At 32.4% G+C, this 23,616-nt stretch overlaps 1 protein-coding gene across 1 annotated transcript; it reads right to left on the bottom strand.

The window, feature by feature from the left end:
* Positions 1-1,181: 1,181 nt before the first annotated feature.
* LOC148606886 (BTB/POZ domain-containing adapter for CUL3-mediated RhoA degradation protein 3-like) lies at positions 1,182-23,393 on the bottom strand. Its single transcript, XM_088546923.1, has 5 exons — positions 23,094-23,393; positions 14,872-15,131; positions 10,744-10,796; positions 9,047-9,245; positions 1,182-4,276 (listed from the first exon to the last, which is right to left on the bottom strand). The coding sequence occupies exons 1-5, from the start codon at positions 23,275-23,277 to the stop codon at positions 4,097-4,099; spliced, it is 876 nt and encodes a 291-aa protein (XP_088403049.1). The 5' UTR covers positions 23,278-23,393; the 3' UTR covers positions 1,182-4,096.
* Between the last annotated feature and the right edge of the window lie 223 nt (positions 23,394-23,616).

The raw sequence follows: 23,616 nt of genomic DNA, 5'->3' as shown, positions 1-23,616 counted from the left end.
ATTATCAAATGGAACTGAAGTGTCTATGGGTAATGATGGTGCATGAAATGACCACAATTTTTTTTCTGGTTGTATAAAAACAAATAAAGCATTATTCAATCAATTAGAACTTGTTTCTTTAAATATTACTTATATATACCCAATGTATTACATTTTTAGTAAGATATATCACTTTATTAATTTTTTGCCAAAACAAAACTTTCTGACAATGAATAAAAGTGACAATAGATTTTGTGTTTTACAAGCATATTTTTCTGAACTGACACAAGATAAATAACTCAATGCTTTCCTTCAGAATAGAATTATGCAGTATAAAAAAGTTGCATGCATTAAGTATAAACCTACATGTATAGGTAGTTGATATTGGATGGCACAATACATGTCCTATCTAGATAAAGCCACATTCTGAATCTGAAATCAATCCATCCAGTGGGAGCTGAGATGTTTGTGATAAATAACAGACAGAAATGACATGGTTCCAATATACCACCAACTCAGTGAGTGGGCTCGGGGAATACTGGCAATGACTGCTATGAACTACTGAAAAACAACAACCAACTGAAAGTTGATATCAAAGAGGAACCAAAATGACCTACACAGGCAAAAATGAGACACCTTAACTTAACATTAACTAAATATTTGAACAATTTAAAGCTACATTAACATTTAGAATTAACACTTTCTAACATTAAGCTGTTAACATTAACTTAACGTTAATTCCCAAAGCTAATTAAGTGTGAAGAAAATGGAATTTCTTCCAGGGTAAAAAATCTATAGTGTAATTTCCTGTACATTGAGATTCTGGGAGTAAAATGGAAATAAAATATTTTTTTGCCATTATGATCCAAATTGGATCAGTTTAACTAAATTTAACATTGATTTAACGGTAAATTTTAACATTAAATTAATTAAACATTAACATTATTTTAACATGAAGTTATTAACATTAACTTAATATTCACAAATAAATGTTACATTATCAGGATGTTATTAAACACAGCATTATATCAAGTGTCGGTATATCACCTTAAACAATATGGTAGTCATTTCTGCTGTTCACATTGAACATTAGTTATGCAGTATATTCAATACATGTATTAACCATCAAATTTCTGTGATAAGGGGGCCATAATTCAGTTGAACTATTAACACATGTACACAATATATAAAAACAGATGAAGAAAAGTTTTATATTTAATTGAATGATAAAGTTAAACAAAATCAACAGACATTAAAGAGAACTTAATTCCAGGAAATTTGTTATTAAAGTTTAACTTACATAAGTACATGAATATCATATAGAATAGAAGAGAGTTACACGTAGTATTGTGAAAAACTTCTGCATGTGACAGTTAAAAAAAAACATTAATGATGAGAAGGTTGTTTGAACTTTCTGAGTTCAATTTAATTTTAGCTTAATTCCAGAAATTGCAGCTTGGATCAATTCTGTTCCTGTTCATATGCTGTTTTTCACAATGAATGGATCCGAGTATTGGAAAATTTTGTTCATGTCATGCAAACTATGGACCAAAATGAACAAATCATAGCTTGCTTTCCCTCCATTACCTGGATCCACCCTGGGAATAGATTCAAACATGTAGCCATTAAGGTCATTATTTTCTTTACTTACTGATTGCAAGGATTTTTATATTAAACAATATTTAATATTTAACTCCTTGCCAATTGCAACACCAGTCATAACACAAAATATTGAGAAAAAAAATTGATTGCAAATGTGGGTGTGTGGGGTATTGTGAGCATGATATCTAAGGTTCTTACCTAATATATTCCCTGAAGTTATCTATACTGCCTGCTGTAGTACTGAGGAAATGAACAAATAAATTATAGTTGAAACTGGTACTAGATATATTTATATACTGTAAACAATTTTTTCTCATGTATCTACATGTAATTTTTGAATCATTATTTTTTTTATGCTCAAAGATTATAAATCACTCACAGAAGCAACAGCCAGCAAAAATGTACGTTACCCCAGTTGAAGTTGTACCTAATGGACTCAAAGTGAGCATGTTGGTTATAGTCTGTGTTGATAGTGATCTTATTCATACATTTTGTAATTGTTTAAACTTCCAAACTCCAATAAAACCTTTTTTTTTTTTCTTTTTAGATCATTATGTGTGGCATTAATATAAAGAAACCCAGACATGCAGAGAATTTCCTCAGGACAATGTGAGTGTTGGTAATAATCCAACCACCAATCCGAGATTGGTAACTTCAGGGCAGGAATAACTATATGTATATAAATGTATTGAATATCAGTGTATCAGTAAAGCAAAGACATGGATGATTTGTACTGTTTGAAGGCTAGTTACAGTAATTTTTTTAATCCTGATTAGTCACAGTATGCAGAATCATTTAAATGATCAAATACTTAAATTAAAGTCAATCTTGTCTTAAAACCTTTTTTTCTTTTTTAACTTGCCTCCTTTGAGTTAACACTACTGAAGTGTTGTAAATATTAAATTATTGACAATTTCTTTAGGACAGCTACTTAAACATCACTTAAATAAACAGCAATAACCCCAACATCAGGCATTGACATTGAATACGATAACCTTAGATATCTCTTAAATTTTAACATTAAATTAACAATTAAAAGTTCAGTGGTAATTAATGTTAATTTAGCCGTAATGCTCCATTAACGTTAAATTAGTGTTAATGTAACGTTAAGTTAACATGACTCATTTTTGCCTGTGTACAACATATGACTATCTATAAAAAAACCATACACTAAATTTTAAATCAACCCATACATTGGGAGCTGAGATTTTTGTGACAGAAACTTTCTCTAGAATCATTTATGCCTCATCTATATAATGACACACGAAAAAAATGATATCAACCCACCCACTGGTAACTGAGATAATTGGGATGAAATTTGGACAGACAGAATGACTGACAGACAAGGTGCCACCCAGTCATTGAGTGGGGTATAAATATATGTATATGAGGTTTACCTTCCATTTTTGGATTAATTCATTAGTATTTCAAATATCAAATAATACGGACTAGTTACATTTACTTGTAAAAGTCAAGCCAGCTAAAGACTATCTAACAAATTATACCATGTCGAAAAAAGTTATTCCTTTTTGCACAATTAATGTTGCAGGATAATAAAAATATATCTATGCTAGTTTTTTGGCTCTTAATTATTGAACAATTTGAGCAAAACATCAATAAACAGGGAGCAAGTGTAAACTCTAATTTTAATTTGATTGTGTTCTATGAATATGGAAACCAAAAGGAGCTTCTTGTTTATTAATCAGAATTAAAAAATAAAAACCATTTCCATTAATATATACATTTAGCCAGATTTACACAAAAGACTTTATTAAAAATTCACAATTGGTCAAGAAATAGGCAATTCAATAAAAATGCTTATTTTTGCTACTTATGAACCAAGAACTGTAAAGTAACAGCCCAAAAACAAATCAGAAATTCTCTTTGTGATAAGGAACCTTATTGAAGAATTTCATTTAGAGGTTATCAAATGAAAATCTACAAATGCCTCGTTCTATAGTTTATAGAAGTATTACAAAATGATAATGATTCCATAATCCCCATATGCAAGAAACTCACAGACCTGTTTATAATACTAGACGACAATCCATATTGTCCACCATATTCTTATGGAAATAATCCATAAAATCCTGAACTTTCTGAAAGTTTACATAGATACTATGGAGATATTCACAATCAATAGAGCGTGATTTGCAGTCAAATTCATAGAAATACAGAAAATCCAGATGAGTAAACATCTCTGAACTCAACAAGACATGTGTGCTATTTATCATCATGAATCTTAGAAAGAAATTAACCTTAGTTAAACTATCATTAAAAACATGTATTCCAAAAAGAAGGTTTCATAAAATAAATCTTAGAGAGAGAGAGAGAGAGAAAAAAACAGCCCTCTTTTTTCTTCCTAACACAGTTTTTGCTGATATAAATATAATAAGATAAGTTACTAAAAAAACACCTCAAGGAAAAAACGGTCATGAATATGTGGGTCTCTCCTCTTAAACAAAATAAAATCACAGAAGCAGCTGAACAGTTAGTTAACGATCATATTTTATATTCATTTTCTTCTTCCTCGTCTTTCTTTTTCGTCCACCTCCTCATCACTCTGGTATCCATTTACTCCTACTGTGTACCCTCTAGTTGCCTGCATCAGTTCTTGATCTGGTCCTTTGTCTCTGTTCTCATAGAGTAATACATTCAGAGTCTCTTCATAAATTCGTGCTTCAGGAAACTCAACCTAAAATTGTATTTTAAAAATTGTACACATATACTAGTACAAGAAGTTTTTTCTATGGATAAATGATTTAAAATTTACTGCGAGCAAGTACACCAAAAGAATATCCCCATAGGATGTACATCATGCTAAACCATCAATCTGAATCATTTCTCTTTCCAGGCATTGAACAAAAATGATCTTCCTTCATGAACAGCTACATCAGCTACCCTATCTTCATTTAAAGTACCATCAAAACCCATTGAGTGGTTTAGGAGAAGTTACAATTTCTAGGTTTTAACATATAAACACTTAAGATTATCTTCCTTAGCAGGTCTCAGGCAATATTTATCATCTGCATATGATGCCTAACCTTCCTATAAGTTCAAATTAAAATCAATTTAGTGGCTAAGGAGAAGTTGCACTTTTACACATATTTCTGTATGGCAGGTGTAAAATTTTTCAATTTTCAAGCAAAAAGGTATACGGAAAATTTTTGCATTTCTAATTTTGGCAGATGATTAGCAGTGCACTAAATACTAAATATTAAGTGCAATTTATTTTGGCATTTTTTAAAATGACCCCTAAAATATGCCAAAACTAGAATCCTGCAAAAAACTAGAAGTCAATGAGATGGAATCCATCTCTGAGGGCACTGTTTTTGCAATTAAGTCATACATATGAATTTGATTTAGGTGATCTATCAACATGTCAAATAACAAAAGCCCACACCAAAAGACAAACTACAGGCCAAAGAGAGCCTGAATCACTCATATGGTTAACTATTTGCTTATTTGAAAACTTGATGAATGAGACAGGCTAAGTTAAAATCAACTGAATTGTCAAATGCAAGAAATGATTTTAACAGCATTTTTATGACCTGAACCAGAATTTGCTAAAGGCAACAATTTTTGAATTATTTTAAAATAACTGTCTTCTGACCTCTATGTTCCATTTTTAGTACAGGCAGTCATATCTATTTACAGATTAAAAATCACAACAATCATTTAGAGCACAATACACTAAAGAACAAATGCTTATTTCATTAAATAATCTTAAAAGGTTTTAGAGAAGGAGATTAACATGTGAACAAGAGGCTCCCAGGAGCCTGAATTGCTCACCTGGTTGAATTTTGCCTTTCAAGGGCAATAAATTAAACAAGAAGTTGTCCAACAATTTTGACTCAAGAAAACTTTGATAGGACTTATCATAAGGGTCATTTCAGCAAATGAAAATTTAAATCTATCATAGTTTTCGAGACATTGGTTGAAAAATGTAAAAAAAACCTGTCATTTTACCCTGTCAAGGGCAATAACTCTTATAAGAAAACGTCTGACAAATTTTATGCCTGAAGACTTTTGTAATCCTAAAGATAAGGATCATTTCAGCTATTGAAAGAATTTGGCTAAACCTATCGGTTTTGGAGATATCTGCGAAAAACTATTGTCTGATCCCTATGTTATATTTTTAGTAACGGCGGCCATGTTTTTTAACTGATCAAAAATCCAAATGGTCATTTTGTTAAGGATACCCTATAAAACAAAAATGACAACTTTCACTGCATTCTGTAGAGCAGTTTCTGAGGAGGAGATTTATTAAAGTAATAACATCATAAACAGAAAAAACGTCCAAAAAGGGCAATAACTCCAACATGGGTAAACTGATTTTCGCCAAATTTTAACCACAGATAGATCTCTTCATGCTGAACACTTTTACTATGTCAGAATTTATCTAAACCTAACGGTTTGAAAATATAAGTGAAAAACTACTGTCTGACCCCTATTTTCTATTTTTAGTAATGACGGCCATGTTTTTTAGATGAATCAAAAATTCCCACATCAGTTCTATGCAGGATACCCCAAGGAACATTCAAACCAAGTTTGGTTTCAATTGGTCAAGTAGTTTCAGAGGAAAAGAGTTTTGTATAGTTGTTAATGATGATGACGGACGCCAAGTGATGGCAATAGCTAACATGGCCTTTGACCAGGTGAGCTAAAAAGGTGGAAACAATACATTTCAGAATAAATCTAAATGTAAAAAAACAATGAAAACCATATACTCCTGTTCCAAAATGTATTATGCAGTGCAAGCTAGCATTAATTTGCTTGAAAAAATTGCCATTTCTTTACATTTAGACGAATTGAGATACAAAAAAATGTATTTTATGCCATGATCCAGCTAAATACCAACAACAAAAAAAACCCCATAAAATATTAAAATTTTCATTGAAATCTGGCAAATTGTCACGAATTATTGCTAGCTTGCACTACAATATATATTTAGGCTACAGCATATTTGCATTTCCAAACAAAAATCTGTTCTGGTAAATCTGTACAGTTATTTTTAAATTTGATGTTTACACTTCTGTTGATAGCAAAATATGTCCGTAGTCACATGTTTTGTGAAGAAAGGAAACATGCATATACATTGTATATAGAATACTGTATAAAGAAGCATTAAACAAAGTTTTCAAGAACATAATAATTGCATTTCTTGACTAAAATTATCTTGACAATTCAAGTTCTAGATTTTGAGTTTAGCAGAACCTTAAGTGATACTTTGCCATGTAATGGTGAAACTAGAGGCTGAAAAAGCCTGAATCGCTCACCTGGTTAACCATTTGCTTATTTGAAAAACTTGAGGAATGAGACAGGCTAAGTTAAAATCAACTAAATTGTCAAATGCAGGAAATGTTTTTCATAGCATTTTCATGACCTGAACCAGAATTTTGCTAAAGGCAACAATTTTCGATTTTTTTTCAAAAACCTGTCTTATGACCCCCAAGTTCCATTTTTAGTATAGGCAGCCATATCTATTCACGGTTTAAAAATCACAACAGTCATTTTGAGAACAATACACTAAAGACCAATTATGCTTATTTTCATTCAATGACCTTAAATGGTTTTAGAGAAGAAGATTTTCAAAGTTGTACATGTGAAAAAAAAAAAAACAACAAAAAAACTGTTTCAGGGGTCGTAACTCCTACATTAGTCAATGAATGGTTTTGAAAATTTTGGCATAGGTCCATCTCATGATACTTAACAATTTTACCCAAGCCAGAAATTTGGTAAAGGCAACGGTTTTTGAGTTTTTGCAAAAAACTGCCATCTGACCTCTATGTTCTATTTTTCGTAATGGCGGTCATGTTTTTTCATGAATCAACAATCCCAACGATCATTTTGTGTGGGATACCCTAAGGAACATAAATGCCAACATTCATTGAATTCTGTGCAATGGATATTGAGAAGAAGATTTTCAAAGTTGCACATGCAAAAAATGCAAAAAAGAAAAACTTTCAGGGGCAGTAACTCCTACATCAGTTGACCAATTGTTTTGAAAATTTTTGAAAAAGTAATAATTGTAAGTTAAAATTTGTTGTCCAAATGAGGATGATACGACAACCTCAATCAGCCAATTGTTTTCAACCGCTTTTAGTTTCTGATAGTTTTAATAATTGAACAGCTTTTCCAGAAATAAAAGGAACTAATAACAGGTCCCAAGATAATGTGTACATAAGAATTGTAAAGTAGAAGCCCTTCATAAGTACGTCAGTAATAATAATAAGTTAAAATTTGTTGTCCAAATGAGGATAATACAACAACCTCAATCAGCCAATCGTTTTCAACCGCTAAAAATGCTTCAAGTTAACTCTGAGACATTTCTTATACCTTTCAAATACAACCTAAATATATCTTTATTTAAATGATAAGTTTTGTTAAACGCTTTCCAACTTTCATTGATGCCGACCGATGTTTACTCCCATATAAAAATAATCCCTTGACAAACCTTGCAAATAAATAGTTGTCTATTTACAAAAATTCAAATGAACACTTTGTTTACAATGTCTGCGATGTGTGTCTGGTCATCAAATGGACTGCAATTAGTTATAACTCAATACAGGACAGTTATGAAGTATGTATCAACGACAAATGTCTATTTTTACCATTTTCACGTAAAATTTGTCAATTGCTAATACCATGTGCTAATTGTCTCAACTGCTGTTTTATATTTGTGTGGATGATTTGGATTAAAGCTGGACAAATCAAATATTGACTCATGTTAATAGTATAGATTCTGGTGATTGAATAATTTAAAAATTTTCACAAGTCCCCCGGACACCCCTGTTGTGATTTTCAGAGGTCCCCAATGAATTTTGGATGTCAGTGACTTGGGAGCTCGGGTACTAATGTCCATATTGTTAGTGAAGATCAACGAGATTAACTTCACCTGGGTTAATTTCATACCCAGGTCGGTGATCCTCTGTACTCAATTAACAACTGGAAAATACAGTGTCCCAGATGGGTTAGTTTTAACACTCACATTCCACCGTGAAAAAATCCTAGTGACATGCTGTTTCACCGACTAACATAGATTTAAAACACCAACTTAAGTGTTAGAGAAACAGAAGTCCCTGAGTGTAGTGTAGGTACACTTGTGAACTTAAAGCATTCATCAATATATGCTCTTTTTCAGCAATTTTTTGTCAAACATGGTAACAAAGCATGATACCTTTACTTACTTAGTTAATAGAGTATGGCATGTCAGATGAGCAATTCAGGCTCTTCAAGAGACTCTTGTTTTACTTGATGTGGGTTCAAATAGTTTTACTCATTGTATGTACAAAATGTACATGTAATGTATCATTTCTTACATTTGTGTACTTCCTACAATTGTACCTTTTTGTGATGTATGCCTTCAATACATTTTGATAACATTGCAACAAGTTAAACTCTTCCAATAACAAACAATAGAAGTATATTGTGTAGAAGTTAGATGACAAATTCATTACTGTACCTTAGTATTTTTCTTATCTGACCCATACACTATTGAGGTACAACAAACTTCTGCAATCTTTGTTCCATGTCCAAAGAAAAACCAGCAACATATTTCATTACTTCCTATAACATCTTTGATGAATAAAACTCTTCTGTTAAATCTTAGAGACAACTTGTCAAACAACTCTAAATTCTTCAGTAAATTGTCATCTGAATTACTAGATAAAAAAAAGGAACATTTGGTTACAAAACAATGAAATTAAGAAGTAAATATTCTTGTTTGAACTACAAAATGTATCATATTGGGTAAAAAAATCAAGTGATAAAAACTCATACACAGCAAAGGATAAACTTGTGTAATGAAAATTATAAGGCCAGTGTTACATACCAGTACACATACCAAATAATAATAATAATCTGCCCCATGGTTTAAACAATTTGCAAACACTGAATAGTACAGAAAGGACACATGAAGAATGGACACCACAATCATATCAGTTTAGTTCCTTTTACATGTAAATATCAGAATGAAAACAAAAGGCTCCCAGGAGCCTGAATTGCTCACCTGGTTAAATTTTGTCTTTCAAGGGCAGTAAATTTAAGAAGAATTTCTATCTATTATAGTTTTCAAGATAGCTGAAAACTGTAAAAAAAAACCTGTCATTTTTCCCTTTTCAAGAGCAATAACTCTTACAAGGAATCCTCTGACAAATTTTTTCTCTGAAGACTTTTGTGGTCCTAATAATATGGATCATTTCAGCTATTGATAGAATTTGGCTAACCTTAATGGTTATGGGGATATTATATGCGAAAAACTACTGTCTGAGCCTATGTTTTATTTTTAGTAACAGTGGCCATGTTTTTCAACAGATCAAAAATTCCCACATCAGTTCTATGCCCAAGGAACATTCATACCAAGTTTGGTTCAAATTCGTCATGTAGTGTCAGAGGAGAAGATTTTTGAAAGAAATAACATAAAAAATAGCAAAAAATGTTGAAAAAGGAAATAACTCCAACATGGCTTGACGGATTAAAATGAAAATTTGACCAGATAGATCTCATCATGCTGAACACTTTTACCCATGTCAGAATTTAGCTAAACCTAATGGTTTTGGAGACAGATAAAAAATCCCCACATCAGTTCTATGCAGGATACCCCAAGAAACATTTATACCAAGTTTGGTTCAAGTTGTTCAAGTAGTGTCAAAGGAGAAGAGTTTTGAAAAATTGTTGACAATGACGGACGCCAAGTGATGGCAATAGCTCACATGGCCTTCTGCCAGGTGAGCTAAAAACTGATCCTTTAACCAATCAAGATTTTTTTTTACATTTTGGAAACTACAACAATCTCAATAAAATGCTTCGCAGTGGACAGCTTCATATGATTACAGAGGTCAAAACATGAAGTCTTTGGACTAGTGTGGACACAACCTTCGAACTTGATACAATTTAAAAATTCCTTTTGTGGCATGACATTCAGAGATCTACTTACTATTACTCAAGTTATTGTGTGGGTATTAGGAAAATGCTTGTTTTTGACCCCTCATTCCTTAACAGTTCCGCCCGTAATTCCCTTACAGTTCAAGTAACATCCCCCAAAGTCAACCCCCAGACTTCCTTCCATGGTATGACACCATTATGAGAGAACAATTTTTTTGTGGCCATTTTATCATGTATGTGATACACATATGAATGTATTATTAGTAGAATACATACCTTGTATAAGAGTACTTATTATTGTGTCTATTACATATCAACTTTACAACTGGCTGTAAATAGAAATAATCATGATAAAATTACTTGTAAAACAAGAAATCAGTGAGCGATGACTAACTAGTGATACCTCCACTTTCAATCATGATATAAGGAAAATGAACAAAGTCCTCAGTAAACAGTAAGTTGTCAATTTTTTCCAGAAATGAATCCCACCAAATGGCATACCTACAGAAAGAATGTGTGAAAAATTTAAAACCTCTGTGATGAGTAGTTGATGAGAAAACTGTGATGAAAAAAATGTTAAGGTAAAACAGAAACAGACACATGGAAACATGGACAAGGGTAAAACAGTATACCCCTTATCATTTGGATAAGGGATATAATAAATTTATATACTGCCTAAGAGCTCCCCTTGTGCTCCAGTAACAGAAAATACAAACACAACTTAATATCATACACTGTACCACCAAAAGGATCAGCATACATACACATGTAATGAAACAATTATCTGAATATGCATTTACATGCTTCATGCATGCGTCTAACCACATTGTATATTAACTATGTAAGGCAAAACACTATCAATAAAATGCTTTGCAGTGTGCACTTTGAAATGACTACAGATATAAAAAAGTTTTGGCATAAATCAATCCCAGTTTTCCTTTTGTCATATGGCACCTTGTTGTACAATTTCAGAGATCATTTCACTTATAGTCAAGTTATTGTCGGGAAATTGGTTAATTGTTCTATTTCTGGCCTCCAATTAATAAAACAATTTAATTTACCACACCAAAATCAATACCAGCCTTCTTTTTGTGAAATGGCACCTTGCAGTACAGATTTATAAAATAATGCTCTTGTCCAGAAGACAAATGTTTACAATGACGATGTCAACACCATGCAGTGTCCTAGCTAGGGCAAAACGGAAGGGTGCCCACCACTATCACCTACGCCCCTCTGCCCCTATTAAGTACCTCCTTAGTGTCCATTTACAGTTATCTGAATGTCCTTTTAAGTTTACACCCTTGTTATTAAATTACTCCAATGCAAATAAGAAAAGTCATTTTCATTTATAACTACATCCTGTCATAATTTACCTTCAAGTAAACCTCAGGTAATTATTACTGACCAACCAGCTGATCAGAGCTATCCAATGATGACTGACAAATAGGAAATGGATCCCGATTAGATCTATCACCCTTTTATGGACAGCCAATCATTGGTTAATAATTAATTTCTACTGCACAATTAATTTCACAAATATTTTCGAGTTCTAAACAGGTCTAAATTTTGCAGAACCACAGGTGTAAACAATTGCATGTTGCACTTGTTTGTTTTTTAAAAAATGTCACCTCCCACATAATTTCAATATGTTATAAAACTTTCTATATCTTCAACAGTATAGGACATTTTCAAAAAATTACGATTGCAATACATGTAGTTATAGGAAATAATATTCCTTTTGATTAGATACTATTTTGTAATTTAATTGGAGCAATATTGAATATTTGTTATATTTCATGTAACATTACATCTCATAGTATGTCATAAATGTAAAGAATCACCTGCCCTTTATCACTAATTACTGCTTCAATCCAACAGCGAAGTTATCATTCCTGTTAAGAAATAATACATGTACATGTTCGAGCTTTAGTAATTCTTTGATGACTTATTCATTTCTTTTTACCATGTTTAAACTATGTGTACGTTTTCACAAAGCACATTGTTAACTGAGAGACGTCTTTTAATATAATAAAGGTGTCATGCATATATGTATATTAATCATGGATCCGGAAACGGTGAAAAATGCCGGTCATTGACCGACAAATTCTGCAAACATCCGACTACAATTTTCCAATATCGGACATAATAATGTCCAGCCCTTATCAATTACAGTCTGCGTGGTTTTATTAGTGTATAAACATCCTGTCTACCAGTCTCTTAATTGTTTATTGGAAATTAATTGACGGCTGTGTCAATTTTAGCCAATGTGCAGCCACCTGTGACTGTGATTTACCTGTAACTGATTAGTTGATCTCATAATTCAATTAACGGTACATGTGCAACCCCAATGCGTACAGGAATTAATTGAAGTTACTCCGAGAATCTTCATACATTTATTAGTTGATTAATTAAGAAAAAAGATAGGCAAGTTCACCATTTTCGCGCCGATCTTTCAGAGGTAACGAAAGTACATGGATCTGAAACTACGAATCAGTCGTAGTTTGTAATTATGAATTCGTCGACTGAATCGTTTTAACACAGAAGTCAGCAGACCATTAATCAAAATCAATATATAAAATGTGTTTGCGATTTTCTTTTATAAATAATCATTTTTTTATCACTGGGAAGTTTTCGGCTATTTGTCTATGTGATTAAAAAGTCCGAGAGATACGATATTTTGTTTACATGTTAGACATCCACGTGTGGTCGTTCACTAGCTCTGATATTTTGTAAAAGACAGAGTATGTGATGAAATAACACACTTTCCAATATCTATCTTAAAATAACTACATACAAACTTTTTTTTCAATCTGAGCATGTAAAAGACTGACAAAAACGTCTACTGAAGTTAGTTAAATTGTCCGGCGTGGGCTGTCAAAATTTCCGGACCCTTGATATTAATGCAGTAAAACTTATTCAGTTTGCAAAATATAACACAACACTGTTCATTTATATATTGTCCCACCTTCATTTTGAAAAGTTGGCAGGTATACAACAAGGATACAAACATACAAGAAAAGAAAAAAAAATGATGGAAGATATTTCTGTCTAAATGCAAACATAAATCTTAACAAAAACTAAGGTCAGTGTCCCTTTTTGGCTGAAAAAAATTCTATGCATAAAAGAGTCATCTCCGATATTTCCCTCTATTTTCAAATCCTAGCTAGAACACTGCCATGGTGCCTAGCAATTGCAGTCATATAAAAAATTACTGTTATTTGCAGGATAGCAAAATATACATGTACATGTAGATGATAAAAAATTATAAACTGACTAAGTCATTTAAATGACAGACAAGGAACAGCTCTTCACATTTTTGCCTGTACAATGTACATGTACATATTGTATATGTAAATTTTTGAACATGTGAGTACAAAATGTATACATGTAGATGTTCTTGTTTTAATTAACCCGTTTTCCTGACCTGCTGACAAACATTTTGTCAACATTTATTTCCATTTGGAGCAGGTGTCTATTTGGAACATGTAAGGTTTTCCATCCGATATCGACGATACTTTAGAAAATCTCGAAAGTCAAAAGGGAATTTCTCGTTCTACTGACCCTGCCATAAATTTTCTTTACCCAGGATACAAATGAAAATTATCCTTATGTAACCTACCAACAAAATGAAACACCCTGTAAATTTTAGAAACACCATTGTGTTTGATTGCTGGGGATTCCATTTTCATTCGAGTTATCTCTTTTTTTCTGCACTCGAATCCGAACATCAATTAGAGAGACTTTGAAATTACACCTGCTCTTATGGGAGGTAACTCTGCAAAAACAGGATAAAATATGGCTGCATCCCGAGCTCCGCAAGTAGGGAATAGACAGGATATTTCGATTGTGCAGTTTTGGAACAATATGCATCATAGCAAATCTGTGTGTGACTAATGTATGTTCATTATGATGTTTGCTAGCTGTTGATTTAAAATAAACAAAATGTACCTGCAATTCTAAGGTATGAATTTATTCTAAGTACATGTAATTATGAAGTACAAACTGGCATTGACTGTGGTGCATTCACATATCTTTATGTTAAAATAAATCAGTTGCTTTTTTAGATACATTTTACCAGTACTACATGTACATTTGTATTATAAAGCCTTCAAAATACTGAAACATTTATACTTGTAAATTTACCGGAAAGAAACATGGATAGAAAATATTATGCTTATTACACTACATACACATTCATATTGTAGAACATAAAATTGTAGCTTCTCTAGCAATAAAATAAAACCATTTAAATACAAGTAATTTGTAATAGAAAAATTGTAAAGATGTTAGTGTAGTATGTTCCTCTCCTGTATTTTTTACTAAATATACATGTAAATAATAAATACTTTATTATAAATGAAGATCTTTGTACATGTACAATTGTGTCTAAAGTCCTTTACTAACCTTTTGTGTATTAGAGACTAAATGTTGTTCCTCCCTACTTGATGTTATCAGCGGTACTTTACATATAGGATCCACTGCAGCATCCATTTGTTTAAGAGCTGCTTCAATTACTCTTACTAAATCTTGAACTAAATAATATTTTGCTTCTTGTAATACTTCTAATAACTCTTTTCTGGTTTCAGGAAGAGGCACTGACCCATCTCGTAAGAAGTTCAAAATTTCTCCAAAATGAACACCACTTCTATCAATCAATATCCAACCTAAAAAATACATTGAAACTTGAATTGCAGCTACATTTGTATTTATAACACATTTTTGGGTGGGGTCTACTTTGGCACTTTTTAGTTCGAAAGCCATCAAAGATATCTGAAATCTGATTGGTAATATATTTTTTTTATATTGCATCAAAAATAAAAAAAAATCAACAAGCTATTGTCAAGAAATCAGAAAAATGTAAAATACTTGTTTCTAGACCCTTTGCCCTTATTCTTACATACATGTACATGTACAGTGTTCTCCCCACGATTTTTAGATAGCACTGTATTCAGCCTGTGTGACAGGACACCATTAGGACATGTGTCAAAATGCTTCACTTTGTAAATTTAAGTACTTTTTAAATATTAATCTGTGTATATACAAAATGTATTATATGCTGTTTATGTTTATATGAATTATTCATTGGTAAATATTTTAACACAGCTTTAATACCTGCTTTTATTCTGTTTTTTCTCCCCTCTTTATATACATCTATTTAACACCAAAAATAAGATTTTCTTTTAATTAGAAAGAAAAATAATTCTTCATACACATTCCTTCCAAAACATACACATATACACCAAGGGGTTCTCCATTGATGAAAATTTTACCTGCTTTTGACCAAGAGCATTCCTCTTTATTAAACTACATTTCTAGTCTGTAACTTTTAGTACATGTACATGTATATTTAGGATTTAGAATAAAAAAATAGTAGGTACATGTACATGTATATGTACTAAACAACTCTGGCCTTAAAATTTATGATGCTAGAAAAGTGCCAATTTTAAGGCAGTTGGCCGGCATAGTTACTCGCAAAAATATATGTACGAGTATGATTCTCATGAAGGTGACACATTGCCTGTTTTTATCTAAATGGAGTTCTATCTTTATTATTAAAATCAGGACTAAAGTCCATATTATTTCTTCACACCTTTGGTACTATTTTCAGACTTAGGGAATATTACATTCTATTTTTTACTGATTTCCTGCCAAAAGCCCCAAGTCCGGATTTCAAAAGAATTGGCCCAAAGAAGCGCTAAGCTTGTTGTAATAGGCAACTTAATAGTGCTCAGAACCCTGGCCGGGGGCTAGGGCAGTCTACCCACAGAGTAACTGGGTTGTGTGCCCAAGGTAGTGGAATGGGGTATCCTGGCATGCTATTTGCTGCGGTCATCAGGCTATAATATGGAAAACCTGATGGCAAACCATAGTGGTGCAATGTGTCTGGAAAGGTGCCACTTTCTTTGCACATTAAAAAACCCTGCTTTGGAATTCAATAGAAGGAACCTTTGCGCTCCAACACAGGAGGCTAAATTGCCTAACCCTACCACCTCTCTCCATTTCCAGTGGCAATCAAAATTTGTAGACCCTATTATCCTTGTGTCCCATCCCATTTTTCATTTCATGATTATTTCATGTTCATTTTATAATCCATTTCATGTTCATTACCTGGATACACATTTTGTGGCTGAAATATTGCTGCTTGGGCGTTAAACACCAACAATCAATCAATTAATCCTGCCAAAAATATGTGTGTTGTCGAAATACACAGCAACATGCAGTGTAGAAATGTATGGTTAAGTCCAATGAAGTAAAAGAAAAAAAAAGACAGAAAACTAAATACATCCTTGCATGAAGTTATGACACATTTTAATGCAAATAATTGACCATTCATCTCACCCGTCAAGGTAATCTTATGAAGTCCACATAATTTTTTTTCAAAATGACTTTGGTAAGTTCAAGTTCAAGCTTTATTTGTACATAAAATAATAGTAAAACATGTAATTAATTAATATTTTGGTATCTCTGCGTAAAAGTACCATTATTTCTTTCAACAGTGAGGCTGGCCTTGGGACTGACTAGTTGGGATGGAGCATGACACTCTGTCCTGTACTTTTAGATATGAAAATTATTTAACTGATCTCTCATTACCTAGATTTAGGATTGGATCTTATACTTAAGACATAGAAAAAGATTGATATTTAAATACAACACATGGAAAAACAGTATGTAAACTGTGTAATAATGAGGTAGAGGATGCAATACATTTTTGTTAACTTGTTCTACTCTATCTGCAGTCCATGTAAGTGTACCATCCTATTACTGGTTTTTACAATATTTCAATTATACATGTATATGTTTTGTACAAGTTGTCATTTCATAGAAATTGTTATTTGTATGAAAAAAAAATGTACTAATTATACATGTAATTCGAATTTTGACTTAGTGCAACTTACTATTTGTCCAAAATTTGCTTGGACAAATTATAATTTGTAATAAAATTGGCAAAAAAAATTGCTTTCAACTTGTACAGATAGTCTAATAAAACATGTAAGTAATTTAAAGACTTCAGGGTACAAGTTATTAACACCTTTCTCATAAGTGTTGTTAGTATTTTCTTGGTAAACATTAATTTCATTCATAAAGTAGTCATTGAGTTAAAACTGAGGATTTAGTTTGTGCTAGGTCTGATATTGATTGACCAGCAGCATAAATTTTTCAAAGAAATATTGGAACTTTCTAGAAATAATACATCACAGTACCACAACCAGGCTAAACCAAGAAGTTTCGAATGCAAAAGCTGTTGATGAGAAAACTGACCAAGATTGGCTCTTGATGAATATATATGATGTTATTCAATTGAGGATTACAGAAACTGATACTACATCAGCAAAACAGTTATAATATCTCAAACACAATAATCATAGACACTCTAAGATTAAGTAATAGTTATATGCTCCTACAAGTTAGAATTTCTTAAATCTACCCATAAAGAATAGAAATAACAAACCAAAGGAAACAAGTATAAAAAAAAAACTATTGTGTGGCCATAGAGGACAAGCACTTTTTGATTAAGATTGTCCACATTGACATGGAGGGATCCATAAAACCAACAAGGAACTCACCATTTCAAAAATTGTTTGTAATTAACTTTTCCTGTCTTTACACCATGGTATGTATAATGGTTCTAGCAGTTTAATAACATTTCAGAAAAGGACAGAAAAAAATATTGAAATGGAGCAATTTTATCCAGGTTTTTACTTTGGTGGGGTAACAGTGGAGTCACAGTAGAGGACATGAGTGACTTCAATGTTAAGAGTAGAAAAATTATAATTTTAGGGTAGTGTAATCAGAATCTTTGGAAATAATTCTGAGCAATGTATCTTAAGACGAAAGTGTTCAGAGATTTCCTAACTATTAATGAAACCAATACTAATGGTATCCACTGACTTTAAATTTGACAGCTCAGGTTGATTTGGTAGATTTTTCATCTGTGTGGGACAATGACTTTAATTGGATAATATATTAGTATTACCAAGATCATTTTATGAAATTCAGTGTTTTGAGACCCTTTATATATTAGTCTTAGAGATCTGCAGAGGTCCCACATCTTGACATTCTTTCTGCCGATAGGGGCACTGCATATTCTTCAGAGCGATAACAGTTGAGAATTTACAGCCAATATCATTACAGAACTGATATCGTTATGGGTAGAGCTTGTAATTGTGCATGGATGACCAAGACATACTCAAACCCAAGGGTCTGTAGAAAGGGCAAATGCCAATATCAAAGAAATGACAACTTACCGAATGAATGACAACTACACTACACTGTGACTACATTTAGTCCAATTTCTGAAAAATCATTCCTATTATAAGATAACAGATTAGCCGCCACAAAACGCCCAGTTTGAATCTGAGCCAAAAAACAGTCTGTTGTCGTATAACCTTCTGAAGAAATTGCTTCCAAATCTTGAAACTTAGGAAGATCTGGCAGTAGATTGACTGAGGCCAATAAAACCTATCATGAAACAATGGCTACTGAGACTACTACTGATGATGATGAATATGTTGTCAGTGACAACTCATTTGAAACATCGGATCAGAATAGCGTACAAACTGAGGAACAGAACAATAGTACTACTACCACTGAAATTGTCCCCCCAATGAAAATACATGTACTCCTGTTCAGACTGCAAGAAAACGGAACCTTCCAGGTCAACACACTTAGGCAGAAAAACTAACAAGAAACACCAAACAAAAATACATGTAGAATGACAGGGTTCTTCGTGTCCTCTGTTTGCATGGTGCTGCCCATCAGTTTTTTTTAGCGCCATGAGCTCTATGTGTTCATTTGGTGTGCACCATGTATTCAAATTTACGTCACGCATTGCAAATCAATACTGCGTTAATGGATTTATTCTAACAATATTACCATGCTTTGATTGTTAATTTCCTGGGTTTAATGTGTCTGGGAGTGAAACGTATGTGTAAACAAATCTTGGATCGGTCAGAATGGTGATTATCACCGTGGGCAAAATTGATTCAAATAAGCTACATGATTTCTCCGTTTTTTTTTTTAAATAAATAAAATTTGATAACTTTTCATTTAATAAAATATAGAAAGTATCAAGAACTGAATTAAATTTGACAAAGATCAATGTGATTGGAGAGGAAGACAATCTCAGATTTATACAACAATGTCTCAATGATCTCCCCATATACATGTATCTGACACAGAAAAGCAATCCAATTTGCTTAACTTTTTTGAAAAGGTGATGGATCAACTTCCAAAAACTCTTAAAGATGGTTTAATGACAGATTTGGACAAAAAGACGTATGACTGTCCAAGTTCTTGTGGTTAAATTATAAAGAACTTGTTAATGGTACAGTGTATTCCTGTTAATCGCATCACATATTTGTCAAAAAGAAATATGCAATTTACAGGCATATGCAATGAACAGAAATTATCATTTCAAGGGGAAATAACCTCATATTATTAATGTTTAAGTGGGACATATTCCTTTTCATGTCTAATTAGATTCCTGCCAAGATAAGAGAAAATATTGTTGTTAAAATAAAGTTCTTTAGAAAATTGAGGTATTTCTCTAACAATCTATTGTTTTACGCATTACATTATTTTAGTAAATTTTGAAAAATATTTATGCAATTTATTATTAAGAGGAATTTTCTAATATTTTGTGTTATGTTATGCAAATAAAGGGGAATTTAGTACATGGATAAGATGGGAAATGTTTGTTTCTTTGAGTTTCTATGCAATTAACAGGTATGCAATTAAGTGGAATCCACTGTATCAACAAAATGACCACATCTGCCAGTGATTTTTATTTCTCTAGAGCTGTGGACCTACATGTATGGTTAGGCCTGGGGAACAGAAAAATTGACCTTGGGATAACTGAGTTAGACAATACAGACAGAATGCTTTACCATTGTTGATTGTTAATTCTATGTTGTACTTGTACATGTAGCTTGTGTTATTACATGTAAATACAAATGTATGTCTCATTCAACCTTATCATACTTTTTTTGGCAATGTATTATTTGTGTGAAAGGACACACGCCACAATGAAAATTTGTCCAACCGAAGACTGAGCCATGTGTTCATTTTGATCCAAGGAGATCCCTGGAATGACCTTTCTGTCAGAAGCAATATCATCATTTCAATACCACAGCTGATGCAGGACCAACTGATCCTAGAAAAAACATAGTATTATAAGTATAATTCAGAGTCAAAACACATGCTGATACATTTGTATGCTAACAGGCTATCTTAACCACAATCAGTTTGAAGTAAACGATGCGTTTCAAATATTAACAAGTTCTTCCAGACAAATCTCGCTTTGTGAAGCTGTTAACAAATTATCAAAAACTGGTGGTCAGGGATACCTTGCTTGTACATGTAAATGTAAAGGTGGTTGCAAGAACATGAAATGCATTTGTAGAAAAGCTACATGTATATTCCAAAGTAACTCACATTGTCATAGTTAATTGACATGTACAAAACTAGAGGCTCAAGAGAGCCTGAATCGCTCACCTGGTTAACCATTTGCTTATTTGAAAAACTTGAGGAATGACACAGGTTAAGTTAAAATCAACTAAATAGTCAAATGCAGGACATGCTTTTCATAGCAATTTCATGACCTGAACCAATATTTTGCTAAAGGCAACAATTTTTTTTTTTTTCAAAAACCTGTCTTGTTCCATTTTTAGTATAGGCAGCCATATCTATTCACGGTTTAAAAATCACAACAGTCATTTTGAGAACAATACACTAAAGAACTATTATGCTTATTTTCATTCAATGATCTTAAATGGCTTTAGAGAAGAAGATTTTCAAAGTTGTACATGTTTAAAAAAACAACAAAAAAACTGTTTCAGGGGTCATAACTCCTACATTAGTCAAGGTCTCACTAACCACTTCCGGGTCAAATGGCCACCCCCCTATGTAGTACCAAAAACACACTGATCCTAGACATATGCATTGTAAGTGCATTTTTTGTGTGTATTATGATTAAAAGTAGCCAAAATAAAGCTGAGAATATGTACTTTAAAATCATATATGTAATTAACTACAAAAGTGTATGAATATTGTTTACATGTGTGAGTAATTTGCCTCCATGCTGTCAGTTAGCAGAACAGGTAAACATGTGGATTTTCAGTATTATTTATTCATGTAAATTTTGTGAAGAATTTCTAATATCATCGTACCATTAGCATAATGATTTTGGAAGCCTTATTTTCCAAGCTTCGCAATGGTATGCAACTTTAAGATGTCATTTGTCCTGGTGTGACTTTGAAAATTACTTTTTTAACATGTAAAGTAATGGAAACATTAGAGGTGGTTAGTGAGACCCAATGAATGATTTTGAAAAGTTCGACATAGGTCCTTCTCATGATGCTGAACAATATTACCAGAGCCAGAAATTTGGTAAAGGCAACGGTTTTTGAGTTATTTACAAAAAACTGCCATCTGACCCCTATGTTCTATTTTTAGTAACAGCAGCCATGTTTTTTTATGAATCAACCATCCCAACGATCAATTTGTGTTGGATACCCTAAGGAACATATATGCCAACTTCCATTGAATTCTGTGCAATAGATTTTGAGAAGATTTTCAAAGAGTAATCAAGGGAACCAAGGTTATAGCGGTAATTAAAAGAATGTAATCCAGGGACAAAGACCAGACATGGAAACAGACATACACAACAAAGAACATAAACTAACTAAAATCATACATACAAAGTAACAAAAGTAAATGAGCAACTCGGACTCCACTAAAAACTGGGAGCATGGACCAGGTACACCAGTAGGGTAAGTGTCCTCTGCTTTTCTAGAAACACCCGCTGAGTTGCTCGTAAAAAGTCAAGTCCGGCTAGACAAACGAGGAAAAGAAAACTATGACCCATTGAATAAATCAGTTTTCATGTTGCACATGCAAAAATACAAAAAAAAAAACGGTTTCAGGGGCTGGCACTCCTACATCAGTTGACCAATTGTTTTGAAAATTTTGGCATAGGTCCATCTCATGATGCTGAACAATATTACCCCTGCCAGAAATTTGCTAAAGGCAACGGTTTTTGAGTTATTTGCAAAAAACTGCCATCTGACCCCTATTTTTAGTAACAGTGGCCATGTATGATCTAGTCAGGTCATACCATAATCGCAGCTTTTGTCAAATAGTAGCCATTTTTAGACTGGATGCATCAAAGCTTTGTCATGAAGTAAAGATCTATTTTTATAGCAATATTTCATTTTATTATGTAGCAAACATGTATTTGCATATAGAAAATAAGTTATTTTGTTGTATCATTTATTGTATATATTGTTATGTCTGTATCTGTAAACTTAAGACAAATATATTAAGCATGTTTATGTCTTAAGTTTATGATACTATTGACTATTTAGAAACTTCTGCTGCCCATAATATGTCGTTGGTGCTTTACACAAAAGTGACTTATGCCCCAAAAAATCCTAGCTAAAACCCTGTATTTTATGAAGTCTTGTATTAAGACATCACCCATATAACTACATATAATTTGCAATGTACATGTAATATCAATGAAGTCCTTAATTGAGTGCAAATACATGTACAATGTAAAATGTAGCTCTGTCTCTTACTAAAATCATATTAATTGTATAGCAGTTAAACTCAAAAAGTTCTTTTACCTTCTGAATCTGTAAGCACCTCCATCCTGCCACTAAACATAGCACGAAGCATAGTGTCCTGTTTTGTCAAAGTACCAATAGTAGTGTAGTGGAGCGATCCACCAACATTTAGCTTCACATATTTGGATGAAGTTCCTTTGATCACAGTTTTTGTTTCACCAGACATTTTTTTTGTCGTTAACATGTAAATTGTTTCAAGATTTTCAAAATTTTGACATCCTTCTACATTAAATCGTCACCAGCTAATCAGAAAAGGATAAGATATATGCATGTTTCGTGTTGATGTGCTAAATATATTCTATGAGATTGTTATTTTGACAGTGTATTTATACCAAATTCTAAATATAGAATTTTTAATGTTGTCCGTGATGTAATGTCTTGGGTGGGAAATGTAGAGTTGATAAAAAACTGTTTCGCATAAACTGATTTTGTGGATTTTTTTTTCAGAATATGATTAAAAGTCTATACTAAAGTAGTATCCATATTTGAAGGCATCTTTTAACATAAAGCATTGTTCAACAAA

This window comes from Perna viridis, chromosome 9, assembly GCF_037379345.1.
Source record: "Perna viridis isolate PV_CMFRI_1.1 ecotype Kerala chromosome 9, ASM3737934v1, whole genome shotgun sequence".
Lineage (NCBI taxonomy): Eukaryota > Metazoa > Mollusca > Bivalvia > Mytilida > Mytilidae > Perna > Perna viridis.
This window is presented reverse-complemented; position numbering and strand designations above follow the sequence as displayed.

What these genes read in the sequence shown, in the direction of transcription:
- LOC148606886 (XM_088546923.1), bottom strand. Translation starts at nt 23,277, where the DNA reads ATGTTAACGACAAAAAAAATGTCTGGTGAAACAAAAACTGTGATCAAA. An exon ending in GGTGCTTACAGATTCAGAAG is followed by an intron (nt 15,132 to 23,093) that starts GTAAAAGAACTT and finishes TGTATTTTTTAG; the next exon opens with GTTGGATATTGATTGATAGA. An exon ending in TAGTCTCTAATACACAAAAG is followed by an intron (nt 10,797 to 14,871) that starts GTTAGTAAAGGA and finishes TTCTATTTACAG; the next exon opens with CCAGTTGTAAAGTTGATATG.